Here is a 17,756-nt window from a genome sequence, read left to right on the forward strand (position 1 = left end):
CTTTTGCATGAGTTCAAGGCAGCTCTCAACTCAGCAATACTGAAAGGCCGGCTATAAGGTTCATTCTGATTGGATTTTCGTATTATTGGCTTACATTCTTCTATTTGTTTGTATTTCAAAAAGGATTGTGAATAATGTTTTGAACTCAACACGCTCTCAAAGTGTTCCCCAAGTGAGTCTGCTTGATCTTTCAGTGTTTCACCTTGTGTGTTTACCAAAGGAAGTGAATATGTTTGTCGCCCTTTTATCCTATTAACCCTGTTCCATACTTTGGCCTCATCTGCATAGGAGTCGATACCGGATAAAAACTTCTGCCAACTCTCTCTTCTGGCCTGTCGGCGGGTTCACCTGCCTTGTGATTTTACTTTTTTAAAATTGATAAGATTCTCCGCAGTGAGGGAGGCGCGTAGCAACCCCCACGCTTTGTTTTGTTTCTTACGAGCGATCCTACAATCGTCGTTCCACCACGGGACACGCCGTTTGCATGCCAATCCATTTACTTGTGATATACATTTAGTTGCGACATCTATTATGAAGGCTGTAAAATATTCCACAGCCGCATCAATTCCTAACGAGGACATGTCATCCCATGAAATACTACTGAAAGTTCGGAATTTCCCCCAGTCAGCTGTATCAATCTTCCACTTAGGAGCCTGTGGTAGATATTCGTTTTCTTTACGTGTTCTTATCAATATGGGGAAGTGGTCGCTCCCGTAAGGATTGCCCGCAACTTCCCATTCGAGTTCGGCCAGTATAGACGGGGAAACTATACTGAGATCTATTGAAGAGAAGGTTTTGTTGGCAACACAGTAATATGTGGGTTCTTTCTTATTCAGAATGCACGCACCAGAAGAGAAAAGGAATTGTTCGACAAGCCGTCCTCGCGCATCTATACGAGGGTCACCCCACAGGTAATTAATAAAGTGAAATTGACACAGCCATGCAATCGTAGCAATTGATCAGAAGAAAACCCATAAGGGTTCCTTGAAAGAAAACCCTCGATGTTGAAGAGAAATTCGTCCCTGATCAGGACGAATTTTTCTTCAACTACGAGGCTTTTTTTTCGAAGCTCTCCGCGAATCCACGCCCAACGTCGGCCTCACAGCGCTCGGCCTACATAACTCCGTCGACGAAATCATAGAAGTTCCACGCATATCACTATACGAGCGTCTTGCATGGTCGCCTTCGAGTCACTCTGTCCTTGGTAACATCCGAATCCTATACATTACCTGGTTAGCCACCCCCCCCCCTTCCGATTATACATCCACTATAGATGTTACCCCTTACCTTGAAACATGCATGCTCAATACAACACGGGTAGGTGACAGGCCTGCTCTCGGCAACGACAGCAGAGATATTCTTCCCTTCCGCATGTGGCCTATCCAGATGCGTCTGAGTATTCTCTGGAGGCACCTATGGACATTACGGCCGTCACCGAGCCTTCCCGCGATGACGTCACCACCGCTACAATCCGCACCGCTATATCAGAGGAGAGCGAAGAGGCCGCCATAGCGCTCGTATACGCCTACACACAAGCCAGTGTAGTAATCAGTGATTCGAAGACAGCAGTGCGCAATTTTCTGAAAGGTTTCATTTCTCATCCTTAGACACACGCTTCCCAACCGGCAACGCATAGTACAGTTGATCTGAGCTCCGGGACACTCCGGTCTCACTGGTAACGAAGCCGCTGCAGCGCCGCCCAAGAATTCGTCCACAGAGCTCGCACGGCATTTATGGCGGAAAGCAGCAATCAGCGCTCGGGTGAGGAACTCACCGCCGCGGCGTCCTTATTCAAGGGTTGATTGCGTGAGTTGTTGCAACACATGTATTGCGAGAACTTGCGCTAACAGGTTTGTAAGGCATCAGTTGAATATCCTTCGCTATTCTATTGACCAGCCCGTGTTCTCAGGTAACTAGAAGCAGACTAGAAATCACTGGCAATATTTTACTGATATATTGATTCGTTGTGCCGAGCTGAGATGCGATCTGTGGCGTTAATTTGTGGGTCAAAGTGCGGTACCATACATGGTGATAATTTTTTTAAGTTTTCCAAATTTTATAAAAGTTAGCCTTTTGTAGATAACATAAATCTAGTTTTCAGCTGTATTATCAAGAGACGCGGACACTACTTGCGCGAGAAATCGAAACACATATTCAACTAAATAACAAAAATCACACTAATTATCTTCTCGATGAATTACTTTACGACACATATTTCAATTTACGAATTGTACCCAGGCAGTTGCAGGGCGCATCCGCATGGGATGTATTTCCACAATGACAAAAGTATGAAGATATGCGTCATCACACATGCCGTAAAAATGCACTCTTGTTCCACGCACCTATTTAACAAAAGGCTCTTTTATGCATTGAAGCAGAAACGCAAGTGGAAGGCCCGTGTCTTTTGTTGCATACTTTGGGAAATACCTCGAAACTGGTATGGTATGGTATGGTAAAGCTTTAATGAAGTCCTGCAGATCCTGAGGCTTCACGAAGCGGGCCGGTCCCACGTGGGAACCGGAAGGCCGAGCCTCTCGGCCGCATCGTGGGCCTGCTGGACAGCCCAGAGTTGGTCAGCCATAAGAGGGCTGCGGAGAACCGCGTCCCATCTGGCCGAGCTGTTATCGATGATAGAGCGTGACCGGGCACACCGCCCGAGCATGTGGTCTAACGTGGCTATTTCTCCACAATTGTGGCAGGTAGCATTGGGGTAAGTATCCGAATAGATTTTATGCAAGAGCGACGGACTGGGATACGTATTCGTCTGTAGTAGACGGAGCATTAATGCTTGAGCTCTAGTGAGCTGCGAATAAGGAATAAAGTAGGTTCTACGGCTGAGATAGTAGTGTTTAGTAATCTCGTTGTAGGTCGAAGGCGTGTTCTTGTTCCCTGGGGAGTCGGCTTCCGATTGGTAGAGAGTAGTGCGGTGGGCAAGTTCACGCGCAGCCCCGTGACCCGACTCAATAAGTTTGGGAGGAGCACCCTTTATCTGACCCTAATGTGCAGGAAACCAATAAATGAAGTGGTGCCTGGTTGCCTTGCCGCCAAGAAGTCTGAGGACCTGTATGGAAATGGTGCGCTTTTCATATGCTCTCACTGCAGACCTTGAATCTCTATGGATGACACGCCGTGAGCTATCCAGCAGGGCTAGTTCAATAGCCATTTGTTCAGCTATTTTGGAGTACCTCGTCCGAACCTAGGCAGCATTGTTGATTCCTTGCTGACCATCGACAGTGACGATGGTGAACGCCCGAAGTCCCTTACAAGAAGCGGCATCCACAAAGCTGCCCTGTCGCTGATCACGGTGTATTTCCCTAAGGAGGTTGGCCACCCTTGCCCTCCTTCTACCGCGATTATGATCGGGGTGCATGTTCCTAGGTATGGGCGAGACCGTGATGTTCTCACGAATCGACGGAGCAACGTCAGAGAATTCCTCCGCTACTCTTTTGGGGTGATATCAGAGTCGTTGTAGTGAAGCGTGTTAGCTGTGCGTGCTCCTGGGCCTCTTCAAAGTCTTCGAGAGTATTATGAATGCCAAGCTGCATTAGGCACTCTATACAATCGTATACGGGTAACCCGAGAACCCGCTTAGTAATCTTCCTGAACTGCGCATTCAATTTATCCCGCTCTGCCCGTTTGCATCGATGCATGGCTGCCACGTATGTAAAGTGGCACAGACCGAAGGCATGTATTGGTCGAATGAGGTTGTCCTCCTTGAGTCCATGAAGCCGATTTGATACCCTCCGAACTAAACGAAAGGCACCTTCAGTTTTAGCAATTAGCTTGTGTATAGTCTTGCCATTTGTACCCCCTGACTCAACGATCATGCCCAAGACCTTGATTAAATCGACTCTGCGTATGCGGTAACCGCTTCCTTGTATATAGGTTAATGTCTCTGTCTTCTAACGATGTCCACCCCTTCGGCCTTGATGTCATCCTGAAAACATATTTCAAGTGGATACGCTTTGCAAGCTCACAGGCTACTATCAGCGCTGGGCCGTATTGAGGATACATCCATCTTAGATACTATCTTAGATGCTCTTTCGCTATATCGTATTTGTATCATGATACGCCTGGAAAGATGGTTGTGAGTATTTATATTTCCGATACATGAAATAATGTATCGTGTATCTTAAGATACAAGACAATGCAATCGCAACAAAACCGTGCGAAACTGTAAACATTCGCTGAACTCCGCTTCACAAGTTCAGGCTGTTGCAACTAAGCCACCTGAATAAAACTAAAGGCAGCCACATTATTTTATCTTTCCGCCAGAGCACTTCAGCGAAGCCAGGTGATGTTGTCTGCGCGTCCCTATTGGTGGAGCAGAGTCACGTAGTGGCGGTGGCGCCATCTCGACACACAGCAGCTCGCGAACGTCTGCGTGCAGCCGACCTTTCCTTTTCTGGATTTCATGTTTTGAATTGCGTTGCTGCTGTGACACTTGCCCGAAGCCAACGTGCTGTGCTGCGCACGCTAATGTGTGCGGCGTCTTTCGAGCAAATTCCGATGTCCGGATAGTGTCGTTATCGAAGTCTGCTACGTACGGTGCATCGTTACGAAATCTGAAGAATGCAAGAACGGTGTTGCCTTGCGTCTAGCGGCTTTTGTGCATTGTTTTGGAATGAAAATATTATACCTGGAGAGAGAAAGAAAGTAATTTTAAGATATTAACAGACATTTCATTCGAAACTCCGATCAAGCAAGGTTGGTCGGAGTTAAGGAAAGTAATCGCCTGTGTCCCTATCGCGAAAACTGAGGTGCCGGCGTGCGCCTTTAGCTATTGCAATGATTTTGCATCTAATTTCCCCTGCGCTTGCATATATATTTCTTTTTTATTATTATCTCGAACATTCTTGCGTCAGTTTTCTTGCTTGAAACAGTAATTTCTTGACACGTCCATTATGCTGTACAATTTATTCGTATTATGTATGAACACCCGCATTTCCATATAAATCTTCTCTCGTCGTTTTCTTACCACTTCGCTTTATATACCCTTCCAATATACCACTCACACGCTGACCTTCGATGACAACTTAAGCCACAGGCCTGTGAAATCTGCATGGCTAACTGGCTCTTTCGTGAAAGCTCGCGCAAACCGGCAATTGGTGTTCGCGAATTTCAATAACCTTTTATGTCAGCGGTTATTGAAAGTGGGCCAGTGGCTGCGGTGTTAATGCAGTCTTTTGGCCTTAAACAGGTGTTCTCCTTGAAATGCAGGGGCTCATTCTGTGTTTTCACCCTCAAAAAGGTCGCGGAGTCAGTCTTTAAAAATATTATTACCCATTTTTCACTGATCGTACCACCTCCACAGTCCCCCTCCTCCGCGGGGAACACTTCCTCACGTTGAGTGAGATCGTCGCGGGCATTCAAGACGGGCATTCACCCTCCTACACCGCGCCAAATGCAGGGCACGGGAGCTGACCCTTCGACTTTTACAAGGCCGTGCGTATCCTCACCTTGCGGTTCTTCATGCTATATACCCTGAAAAATATTCCCGTTCGGAATACCCTGCCTGTGAACTAACGGAAACATTGAACCGTGTGCTGTGGGAGTGCCAAGCGATTGGATCTACCTTCACCGAGGATAGGTGGGCTGCGCTCTTGGGCAGCCCCGAACTCAACGACCGAACCCTGGCCGTACAGAGTGCCTGCAATCGGGCCGTCACACTCGCCTTGGCGGTCCCTACGTGGGACTAGCCGGGTGGCGCGGCGTCTCCCCTGCGTCTCCTCTGGGCCGAATTAAAGTTCGCTCACTCACTCACTCACTCACTCACTCACTCACTCACTCACTCACTCACTCACTCACTCACTCACTCACTCACTCACTCACTCACTCACTCACTCACTCATTTCTTTAAGCAAGCGCCGGGTTCTCATAGGACGTCTTTGTATGGACGAATTAACACTTTTATTTTTATTTGTCTTTCAAAGAGCTTCTTTAACATAAATAATTTTACCTATACATGGCTCTCTGTCTTAACCGTCAGGAGGTCCAGAGCTTCTGCGTTAGCATTGTGCTCATCGATCTTCAATGTACTCTTTTCCTGAAAGAACAGAACCGTTGTGAGGGAACATGAATTGCCTGAACTAAATATAATTCATTTCTTGGAGCATTACATACAGCAGGAATAGCTACCTCGAGTTGCGATCCATCACGCAGGTGCGTTGGTTTCCGCCATATTTTGACAAGCAAATCACTGCATAACTCCGGCTGCTCCTTTTTATTCCACATTTCTCCTAGAATAATAAAGCATTCGTACCGCATAAATTCTCCCAATGTTTCTACAAACGCTACAAGCGAATCCTGCAGCACGTTCCTAATAGCTGGCTATTACAACTGTAATTTATAAAACATAATAGTAATTCACTCTTCGCTACCCTGAAACAATAGCGCCTATGTTTGCATCTACGTTCATGTTTTACTTAAACAATACAGAAATGAGAATCGCAAATGAAGCAGGGAAAGCAGTTGTTCTGTCTTTTATCATCAAATTCAGTTGTGCTTCGCGGCGCAAAAGCATCAACGACAACGTAGTACACCAACCAGCCTAGGCGTCATCATAGCTAGGTTTCCACATTGAAGTTTGTTTCCGATAAGAAATGAAGGAAAAGAAAGTTCACATTGAAACGTTTCCAACGTGGCTTTAAGGTGTTCAACGCCCGGTAATAAACACGGCAAGTCAGACACACCACCATGCACGAGCACTTATATTACAGGCAAAACAACGTAAGAGGAATTTACGAAGACACACATAACACTGATGAGGTCACTAGTCTGCTTCTGATACATAGGCAGAAACTATTTCATCCTTCTTGCAATGGAATTCATCAAAACATGACAGCGAAATGTGTATTTTTGAAGCAGTTACTGCTTTATTGCACATTCGCAAATACAAGACCACAATGCAGGCGGTCTTTCATTAATTATTGTTTCGCTCCAACAGTGAAACAACGACGTCTACACCAAGAACGCGAGCCCTGTCCTGCTGCGCAGCGTAAACAGCACCCTCAAGCTACCAGGCGTCCTAAATATGCCTGATGCGACGGTGATCGCTTATGTGGCGAACGTACGTCGTTAGCGCTCCCACGGTATCGATCACAAGCGCCCATACAGTGTCAAAGATGAGCAGACGCACGAAAACAGCGTGAGCTGCCATGGCGCCATCGAGTGGTGATGGTTTTCGCGGCGGAAAATATGCAGAAACTCCGGTGGGGTTGTCGAAGTATGTGTAGGCATTGTGCCACTTGCTCCTCTTTTTACCGCGGTTCACGAAGCGGTAGCCGGTTCAATAAACGTAGGCTTTATTGACCTTGAATTCTGTTTTGGCCCCTGATGTTACCTGTATAAACCCTTATCAACCCTCGTCAGTCGTTACCAACGTTATATCGGACTCAATCCAGTGGTTATTGGTCGTTATCAACTTTACCCGACTCGACTCAACTCTTATCAGCCGTTATCTGTCGTTATCAGCCCTACCGCAATTGCTCAAACCCGTATCAATTTTTATCTGTCCTTATCAAACTTATCCGACATGATCCCACCCACTCGACCCCTGTCGATTGTTATCAACCTTACCGAACTTGATCAAAACATTATCAAGCCTTATCGGTCGTTTTCAACCTTAACGGAATAAAAGCGACCCTTAAATACCTCACCAACCTTTCCTTATAAAACTTATCGCACATGATCAAATCCTGGTTAACCTTTTTCGGTTCTCATCAACCTTATCAGAGTTGATCCGACCTATATCAACGCTTATCGGTCCAAATCAACCTTATCAAAATCTCTCTGACACTCATAAGCCCTGATCGCTCTTTAGCACCTCATCCATTAACGTCTAACCATTATCAACCGCGATCACACCCATGTGACCCCTCATTATCCCTCATTAGCTCATTGACTTCTTATCTGTCTAGGTTGCGCGTGAACCCAGGCAGCGCGGTAGGAGAATGTTCGTATGGTTCAGATATATTCACGTCTGCACGTGTGGGTGTTTAGCCCAGTCTGGCGGTTTTTCTTGCACTGGGCTAGACTTTATTGATGTCTTTATTGGACACTTGCGTGTGCTTGTCTTACCTTTGAATGTATTTTCAGTCACCTTAACATTTTGTGGTGTGTTGTTTTTCTTGTATTGCTGATGATCCTGCTCACATATAATAGCGAAAAAAATGCACAAATTCAGATTTTTCTCCTAATGAGTAGCATTCTTTGGCTTGGCTGCTAGGATTTGCTTTTGTTTTTCAAATTTCCGTCGGCCATCCCCAAAAATTCAAGTTTGCCTAGCCCCAGATTGAGCTTGGCTCACCCCCATAATAAAGCCCCTCCATACACGCTTCCGCCGACTAGGTTCAGTACCGCTAACCTACCCTTCTCCTCCGCGCTACTCTCCCACTCATCCCCTTAGCTTCCGGCGCCAAGCGGAACTTAAGTACTTCAGCTTCCTGTTCCGAGTGGAAGTGACGCTATGTTTTTTAGCGTTGTTTACTTTCGCGTCTACGGAGAGGCTTTAATTGGACCAGCTGCGGTTGAAACTGTTAATGCGATTCCATACAAGAACCACCGCCTATTGTAATCGGCGATCTGGTCGTGTTCGCTGCTTCGCGTCAACCTGCGACGGGTTGTGCCACGAGAGACAACGTACAGTGGAATGTAGTGCCTAGGTGCTTGGAGACCGCTCCCGTTTTTCGAGCATTTGGAAAACAGCGACCGCAAACTACTACTTCAGCGGAATACAACAACTTGTGCCCTTTGAATTCTTCTTGTTTTAAAACATACATCCCCTCCAGCCAGCACGTATGGAGGGATTTTAGTGAAGGAGTTCGCGACGCCAATTTGTACGGCAGACGCATAGAGTTTATGCTGTTGATTCTGAGGTTGAACTTGTCTCGTAAGGCAGATCGAAGGTAACGAACGTCCCAAGTGCGTGCACTGCGTGAAGAACTGCAATGACGTGAAGCTATGAAATATAAGAAGTTCAAATTTGCATGGAGGGCATTCAGTGACATGGTGAAAACAAGTGTGCTTTTCTTGTGCGATATGAGTGGAGGTGTGCAGTGAATTGGTGCGTGCGCGCGTGTTGTAACGCGTGCAAAGGTGTACGGCGAATTGTGTTAGTGCTGTGACGCGAGCAGATGTGTACGGCGAATTATGTTTGTGTGTTGTGCCCCAGCCCATGGCTCTCCGCACTTTGTCAGAGAAAGGGGACGACAGGCAAAGCGTGCGGGCGCAGCGTACGCAAACAAGCACGTAGATGCACACGAATGACGCTTGGTGGAATGGCTAGAGCGAGCTACTCAAATTAGCACCGGTTGCTAAGCACGGGCGTCTCACCATCGTCTGCAATCACAGTGGAAATTCTCGCAGCGCAACTCCAGGAAGCGTAAACGCCGGAACCGGATATCTTGAAACCGGACATGCCGGAACCGGAAATGCCGGAAGCGGAAATACTGGAACCGGATTTGGTGTGAGGGGAAAAGAAGGTTGTCGCTACTTAAGAAAGCGGCGGTGGCGCGTGGATGGAGGGGCTTTAGTCTGCTTCTCCGCTCATCCGGTGAGACGCTCCGTGCGCTTGAGTTTACCCGAATACCGGACGTGCTGAAACTCTAATATCGCTGGGCATCTCTTTCCCGTCGCTATATTCAGACTGAAAGGGACGTCAGCAAAACGTTCGCAATTATTTTCATACAGTGCGCTGTGATAAACATACTCTAAAGGTACGTTTCTTAGTGAAATTTCTGAGGGACGATGTGTATGCACGAGTTCAGTCGAGATAACGCGAGCTCTGCACAACTCTCTGTTTACTTGAACAAAAAGTGAAACGATGCAAACAAACATGTTCCTAAACGTATGAAAGCAAAACAGATTTAGTCGCTGAGATCAATCGAATATGAACGTTACCTGTCAAGGCGCTAACCAATACACCAATGGCAATTGTTGCAAATACGCCAAAGAAGCTGCTCCAATGGTATGACATCCGCAACAAGAAAAACGACTCTTGGGATCTGAAAGAAGAAATAGAACATTTCACCTCACACTGCAATCTCTTCTATCGTAAAAAAGGCGTTGCTTCTAGGCCACGTGAGACGGGCCTTCCGTGATGAACGTGTCAAACACTTAGTCTTCCTGGAAGGAGCGTGGATAGCGAGCAAGGAAGTGTCCTGCGTTCTTCTCACATTTCTTTGACAGACAGGACTGATTTACATATGATTACAAATTTTGCACGGAAAAGAACACTCAGACGGAGTGATTGTGTGCAAGGTCTTCCAAGCTAACCCCGCCGGTAGCAATACCCCCACTGAAAGAATAAAAGGTGGAAAAGCTGAAAATACTCTCGCCTACTGCAGCAGGGAAACGCCACACGATATATACATTATATACGTACATATCCGTATACGTATATACGATACATACGAGGCCCTAATCCTGCGTCGTGTGGCAGCACCTACTTAATCTCACAAAGCGAAAACACCATTTCATGTCAAGAAACTGCAGATCGAGAGAGACACTTATTTAAATGAATTGGGAAATGTTCCCAGCTATGACTTCGCTGCCTTCTCCACAGAAAATATATTTTTTTAATGATCAAGGGACGATAACATGAAGCGGTGCGGAATAAAACTTTACTGAGTTGTTTGTCTTAGCATCGAGCCATGAAGAGTGTACATGAGTAAAAAGAAACAGTGAAATCTTGTTTGAGTAAAAAATATTTCTATAGAAATTAATTACTAAGTAATAATTTCCCTGAACTACCAAAAACTGAAGGCCAGGATACCAAAAGCGCTAACTATGGGCGTTTCGTTCAGTTTCCGACGCTTAAATCAGAGTTTGAAGATATCGAAGTAAGCTTAACAAAACTGATACTTCGGGCTGAGAACTGAGAAACTGGCAGAAAGGTGTGTACTTGATTGCAAATATGTTGGTGTGTCTTCTGTTGCAATGCAGCGATAGCCAGATACAGGTTAATTTATTTCATTTCGACCACCCTGGATTCCTTTAAAGTGCACCCAACACATCGCAGATGAGCGTTTTTGCATTCCGTCCTCATCGATATGGGGCCGGTGAGGCCGGGCTTGAAGCCTTGGGCTAGAGCTCAGCACTGCAATGGTATATCCATTGTGCTACCATGGCGTGTGCCCGCTCAGATTTTATATCGAGTTCTTTGATTCTGCTGCTTAAGTTTCTACAGAAATAGGCCTCTTTTTATGGATTGTGCCATCAATATTAAAGTAAATAATCATATCGATAATAGTGGCTTTCAGCAGCACATATATAAGACATCTTTCGATCATGTCGTACATACAGCATGAAGCTAAACGTATAAAAAATTGCCGACGATTACGTTACTTCCTAATGCGAAATTTGAGCGCCGATCTTCAGGTGTTTCGGCTTTTCGATATATTGAGGCAAAAATCGAGAAAGACATGTAGAGTTACAGACAACTTTTTATTCTTCACACATACTCCTTCAAGAAACACTCCATTCCCAGTTCTTGATTGCCATAAAAGAAGCTTTGTCTTCGGAGAAATAGATGGATATATGCTCCACTTGCTGCCCCAATGCCTGGTTCGGCGTAGTGGCGGACGGCGGCGGCTAAGTGTTTCGGCTTGTGCAGCAGCACATCATCGAGATCAGCCGCCACCGAGCCGGCACTCTGAGTGCCGCCGCACAGGGTTGGCATTGGAGGAGGAGCGAAGAGAGCAAAGCTCGCGCCGTGCACGAGAGATGGCGCCAGGAGCGCGCATCTAGAGCATGGCGCTGGCACCACCTATGGAGCTGGTTACGGCGAGGGACAACAGCGAGGCACAACGCCGATGCGAAAAGCAGGAACGGGAGCCAAAGAGCTGCGCTCTAAGATGTACGTCCATGCCACGATACCTACTAACCTATCCAGCTTTTCCTGTGGGGAATACCGCTCTCCGTGCGATGTTGGCGGCAGCGAAGAGGACCTAGATCATTTATTGTACCAGTGCCCTCATTTTCAGCCACCCTCTCTAACGTATTTTGACGACTGGACGATCGGCTACTGTCCATGCAGTTGCTACTTGAAATTCGCTCGTCGGCCCACGAGGCAGTGAAAGCAATATTTTTTTTTCATGAGGACGAGTGGGCTGTGTGAACACCTTTAACTACCACTGGCCGACTGGACTGCGGGCCGGCGCGAATACACTGCTTCCTGTCCTTCTTCCCTGTCTATTTCACCTTTCTATTCCCCTCTGTTTCCTTCCCCCAGCGTAGGGTAGCCAAGCCGACGCTCTTCTGGTGATAGCCCCTGCTTTCTCCCTTCCTCTTTTCCTCCTCCGCTTGTTATGCCGTCTGTATATTTGTACACTTTGCTGTCTGCGTCACTCCAAGTCTTCTTAAAGCAACGCGAATTCTAACCGCGCGTTCGGCTATATATGTCGCCCTTTTTCGTGGGACCAGTCACATTTCCCCTCTCCCCCCCCCCCTAAAAGAAAGGAACGCTCGTGCTATCACCAGAAGGTGAAGCATTCAAAGTGACAGCAAGCACAGCGTTACGCAAAAGGCATCTCAGAACGACGATGATGATTGCCATGCCAATTTATTGGCACGCCCTTGAAATCAGGCGACGACAAATAGTCAACTAACCTGCTTTAGTCAGTCAGGTGGCTATACACGCTCTTCATTTTAGCATATATGTATACATCTCCTGAGTAATGTTTCTTTTCCTCAAAACTTCTCTGTGTACCTTGTACCATTACCTATGCTTGTAAGAGATCCGGTCCCTCTTCTCAGCTTTTCCTTTTAAATGCGTAAGCATTTCTATGGTTATCCAACAAGTGAACTGTCCGTCCGTCCCTCCTTCGTTGAAGCCTGTCGCTTTCAAGATAGAGCTAGCCAGCTTTGGAAGAAGACGACGACGAACGCGCGAGCAGAGGCACTAAAATCTGATGGTGGGCCAGCTTGAAATATGGTGGTGGGCCAGCTTGAAATATGGTGGTGGGCCAGCTTGAAATCTGGGGGTGGGCCAACTTGAAATCTGGGGGTGGGCCAACTTGAAATCTGGGGGTGGGCCAACTTGAAATCTGGAGGCCAGCTCACTTGAAACCTGAGGGTAGGCCCACCTAAAATCTGGGGGCGGGCCAACATAAATTCTGGGGGTGGGCGAACTTGAAATTTGGAAGTGGGCCAACTGAAATTTGGAAGTGGGCCAACTGAAACTAGGGAGTGGGCAAACTGAAGTTTTTAACACCTCGCTGTTGTTTATCTAAGATAAATGAAGCGCAATGAAATAGCCTTCAGATTGGCGTTCCCGTGTTCACGGGATAAAGACCAGGGGTGTAATTTACTAAGCTACGCTGCTTGTACGCAATTTCTCGGCCACAAAGACACCCGCCGTGATTGCTTAGTGGATATGGTGCTGGGCTGCTAAGCACGAGGTCGCGGGATTGAATCCCGACCACGGCGGCCGCATTTCGATGGAGGCTAAATCAGCACAAACCCGTGCACTTATGCTTAGGTGTACGTTAAAGAACCCCAGGTAGTCCGAATTTCTCGAGTCCCCCACTGCGGCATGCGTCATAACCAAACCGTGGTTTTGGCACGTAAAACTCCATAATTTATTTTTTTAGCCAGAAAGCTCTCACGCTGAGATACAAGTGCAACCGAAGTGGCAGCGCATTTAACTTACGGTGTCGTCTGAGAGCGAGGAGAAAGCGAAACTCGGATTAAACGAGAAGCAATGAAAGAAGCACGGTCAACGGATAGCGTGGTCGCACATCATGATTATGTAGCTCAGGCCATATTCTTACGGCAAATCACTGCACACACCCATTCGACAGCTTCCTTTTCGCGGCGTCTGCTACACAGCCTACTAGCGGAAACGCACTCGCCCGTTCACCGCAACACCATCAAAAGAATTGCAGTGAAAGCGCTGCGCCTCCATCTGACATTTCTGCGAGAGGCAGGTCCGATTGCCACATAGTGACAAATATGGCGCAGAAAGAGATGCTCAGCCAGAACGATTGCCGGCCAGGTCTGCCAGGCTAACTCTGCCTGTATTCATCATCGCCTCCCCTACCGTATTACAAAGCGACTAAATATTTGTTTCGATACTAATTACGGAAATGAGAAAAAAAAGCCTAAGGCCTCAAGGCAAGGGGTCCAGCACCCATACGTTCGTAGGTATGCTATATGGGCGTGCTGCACACGGTTGCAAATACGGTTCTAATACCTTGCATAGAATATGCTCAATATCCTCTCCTTCAGCCGCCGGTAGCTTCTAAGGTGCTGCTCAACGACGTCGTCGACCGCCAACCGACGACTAAACGTGCATTCCCTTCGTATAGGATCACTGTCGAGGGCACGGAGTACTAGGATAACAGCCAGTAAGAAACAAATTTAAAGATAAGCCGTGGCTACCGATACTCCCAAATTATGACAGAGTAACTTCCCTACGTTAAACCCACACCTGCAAGTTTCGCTGCTTACCACACTTTCACATCGTATCGGCACTCATCAATACTTCTGGCTTCTTCTCAGCTTAGTAAACACGATGATGCCTCGCACAGATGAAGAGTTTGTTTTGCAGTTTCAGGCGGCCGCGTTCCGCCACAGGCGAAATGCACAAAGGTGCGTACACGTCAATTTTGGCAACCGGTGATAAATTATAGGTTGGTAACGCCAGGGCCTGGAGCCCCTAATTACGCTGTCTGTCGTATCCGAAGTGGCAGCTTATAGAAAAGTCAACATTACCACGATGCCCACTGCCAACGTTTTCATTAACCTAACAGCCTCGTAAGAACACACGCTCTAGTGCACGTCAGAATGCTGCGCAGGACCGTACACGAAGCACATAGCGACTCAGCATTCTAGCTGGTTTCGGATCAAATTGGTTCAAGTTTCAGAGCAACCACTGCACATATAGTACGATACCAAGGAGGAGAGGGGGATTATCCAAGTGATGCCCGATGCCCTTCTGTAAACATGTGAATACGGCCTCACACTGCGCAGCGATTTGCGGCTGAAGAATAAAAATTCGTTAACATTCCGAACGATTTTTGGATGTTGCGAAACGCCATCAGCGTACGTTTATATGTTCACTGCAGGACGAACGCCTCAGCGAGCGGTCTCTAATTACCCCTGGCTTGTGCAAACTGACTCCAAGTTATGCCTGCAAATTTCCGGATTTCATTGGTCCACCTCATTTTCTTCTGTCCTTGACAGCACTTATCTTACTCATGAATCACGCAGCCTGCCCACCTCCTATTTTTTCCTCTTAATATGAAATAACCGCTACCCCCGTTCGCTCACTGATCCCCACGGCTCTCTTCCTCTCTCTTAGCGTTACGCCTAAAATTTGCGTTCCATCGCTTCTTTGAGCGCTCCTCAACTTATTCCCATGCTTCATTGTTAACCTCCAAGTTTATGCCCTATACGACAGTACTTAAGTACAGAATGATTGTACACTTTTCTTTTCAACGACAGGGGTGGGCTCCCCCTCACGATTTGTTAACGCAGGCCGTGTGCACTCCGACCCATTTTTATTCTTCTGTAAATTTCTTCCCCATGATCAGAGTTCTCTGAGAGTAATTCGCCCAGATAATCTCACTCCTCTGCACACTCTAGAGGGTGACTGCCAATCATGATTTGTTGTTCTATGGGCAGGCTATTCCACATTACCGTTGTCTTATGCATGTTATTCTGCATATTGTTACGTAGGAAGACGCAGACGAAAAGCTATGTACAAGTATATTTACAAGAAAATACGCTGCGCTTGGTCAAGAGGCAACAGCCCGCGCTAGCTTCTAATCGACGTCGTCGTCTTCTTACTGCTCGGCTCTTCATCATTGGAAATACTATCCCGTAGCACTACCCCCGGCGGCAAAAGCGCCGTCCCGGAGCGACTAAAGGCCGGAGTCTGAAGCAGTGTAGTAGGTCTTGAGCCTACTGACGTGCACAAAATCACTAGATGCCAGAGTAGATGACGAGGTTGAACTCACAGGAGCAATTTCGTACGTCACAGGCGTTACCTGGCGCAGCACGCGGTAGGGCCCTGTGTATCGCAAAACGAGCTTTTCTGAAAGCCGACGTGACGAAAGGGCGACCACAGGAGCACGAGTGCACCAGGTGAAAACTGTACGTCACGGTGGCGGGCATTGTAATGACGCTGCTGCGTGGTTTGCGAGTCCGTCAGTCGAGCACGGGTAAGCTGGCGTGCGTGCTCGGCGAAGGCGATGGCATCGCGCGCATACTCGTTTGTCGAGATCGCAGCAGGAGGAAGTACCGTGTCAAGGGGCAAGGTCGGTTCGCGACCGTAGAGTAGATAACATGGAGAAAATCCGGCGGTTGCGTGCCGGGAAGAATTATAAGCAAATGTGGCGTAAGGGCAACGTCCCAGTCGTGGTGGTCCTTCGAGACGTACTTGGCCAGCATGTCGGTAAGAGTACGGTTTAACCGCTCTGTCAGACCATTGGTTTGAGGATGGTATGAGGTAGTCAGCTTGTGTTCAATAGAGCAGGAACGCACAATGTCGGCGATAACTTTCGAGAGGAAGTTAGCTGTTAGTAAGCAGCTGTCGCGGGGCGCCATGCACTAAGATAATGTCACGCAAGAGAAAGTCCGCGACGTCAGTGGCGCAACTGGCAGGGAGAGCCCGCGTGATAGCGTATCAGGTGGCGTAATCAGTTGTGACGGCTACCCATTTGTTCCCAGAAGATGACGTGGGAAAGGGACCGAGGAGGTCTAATCCAACACGAAAGAACGGTTCCACAGGGATGGTGATCGGCTGGAGATGACCGGAAGGTAGCACCTGAGGTGTTTTCCGACGCTGGCAGGGATCACAGGCAGCAACATAGCGTCGGACGGAGCGAGCGAGACCAGGCCAATAGAAGGGGCGGCGGACGCGGTCATACGTGCGGGTTACCCCAAGCTGCCCTGCAGTGGGTGCGTCATGCATCTCAAAGAGCACAGTCTGTCGTAGATGTTTTGGCACGACAAGAAGAAGATCAGGACCATCAGGGAGGAAGTTCCTTCGGTACAGAATGCCGCCCTGGAGGACATATCGGCGAACGGATGCGTCGGTAGGTGTAGAGCGCAGACGCTCGATGAGTACTCGCAGCGATAGGTCTCGGTACTGCTCATCGGCCATGTTAGCGAAGGCAGACACGGAGAAAATGCCGTCGGCGGTACTACTGTCGGCGTCGTCAGGCTCGTCTACCGGGTAGCGAGACAGGCACTCAGCGACCTTTTGTGGTCGGCCAGACTTGTAGGTGACAGAGAACGAATATTCTTGGAGGCGTAAGGCCCAGCGACCAAGTTTAACCAGCAAAGCGCGTGATGTCCTGCGACAACGGAAAAGGGTCGGCCGTATAAGTATGGCCGGAACTTCGCAACCGCCCAAACTAGGGCCAGACACTCACGCTCAGTGATGGAATAGTTGCGCTCCGTGGGCGAGAGGAGCCTGCTGGCGTAAGCGATAACACGGTCGTGGCCACGCTGGCGTTGTGCCAGTACTGCGCCAATTCCGTGACCGCTGGCATCAGTACGGACTTCGGTAGGCGCAGAAGGATCGAAATGGGCCAGAACGGGAGGCGTTGTGAGAAGGTCGATTAGAAGCGAGAATGCAGAGGCCTCGTGATCGCCCCACTGGAAAGGGGCGTCTTTTCTCAAAAGCTCGGTTAGTGGTCGGGCTATGGCCGCGAAAGTTTTCACGAAACGGTGGAAGTACGAGCAAAGGCCGATGAAGCTGCGCACATCCTTGACACACTTTCGAACAGGGAAGTGCGTAACAGCAT

The 17,756-nt window shown here is 48.0% G+C and overlaps 1 protein-coding gene across 6 annotated transcripts in view; it reads right to left on the minus strand.

Moving 5' to 3' along the window:
* Positions 1 to 5,903: 5,903 nt before the first annotated feature.
* Positions 5,904 to 17,756, minus strand: part of LOC139048457 (sodium-coupled monocarboxylate transporter 1-like) — a 142,081-nt gene continuing 130,228 nt past the window's right edge. For 5 of the 6 annotated variants that reach the window (XM_070522847.1, XM_070522844.1, XM_070522845.1 and 2 more), the window contains 3 exons: positions 9,901 to 10,004; positions 6,124 to 6,239; positions 5,904 to 6,046 (listed from right to left, as the gene is read on the minus strand). In XM_070522847.1, coding sequence (XP_070378948.1) covers positions 5,960 to 6,046; positions 6,124 to 6,239; positions 9,901 to 10,004 — 307 coding nt within the window. In that variant the 3' untranslated portion in view covers positions 5,904 to 5,959. The remainder of the gene's footprint in view (positions 6,047 to 6,123; positions 6,240 to 9,900; positions 10,005 to 17,756) is intronic. The other variant, XM_070522843.1, reaches the window with a different exon arrangement.

Source organism: Dermacentor albipictus, chromosome 8 (genome assembly GCF_038994185.2).
Source record: "Dermacentor albipictus isolate Rhodes 1998 colony chromosome 8, USDA_Dalb.pri_finalv2, whole genome shotgun sequence".
In the NCBI taxonomy this organism is placed as follows: Eukaryota; Metazoa; Arthropoda; class Arachnida; order Ixodida; family Ixodidae; genus Dermacentor; species Dermacentor albipictus.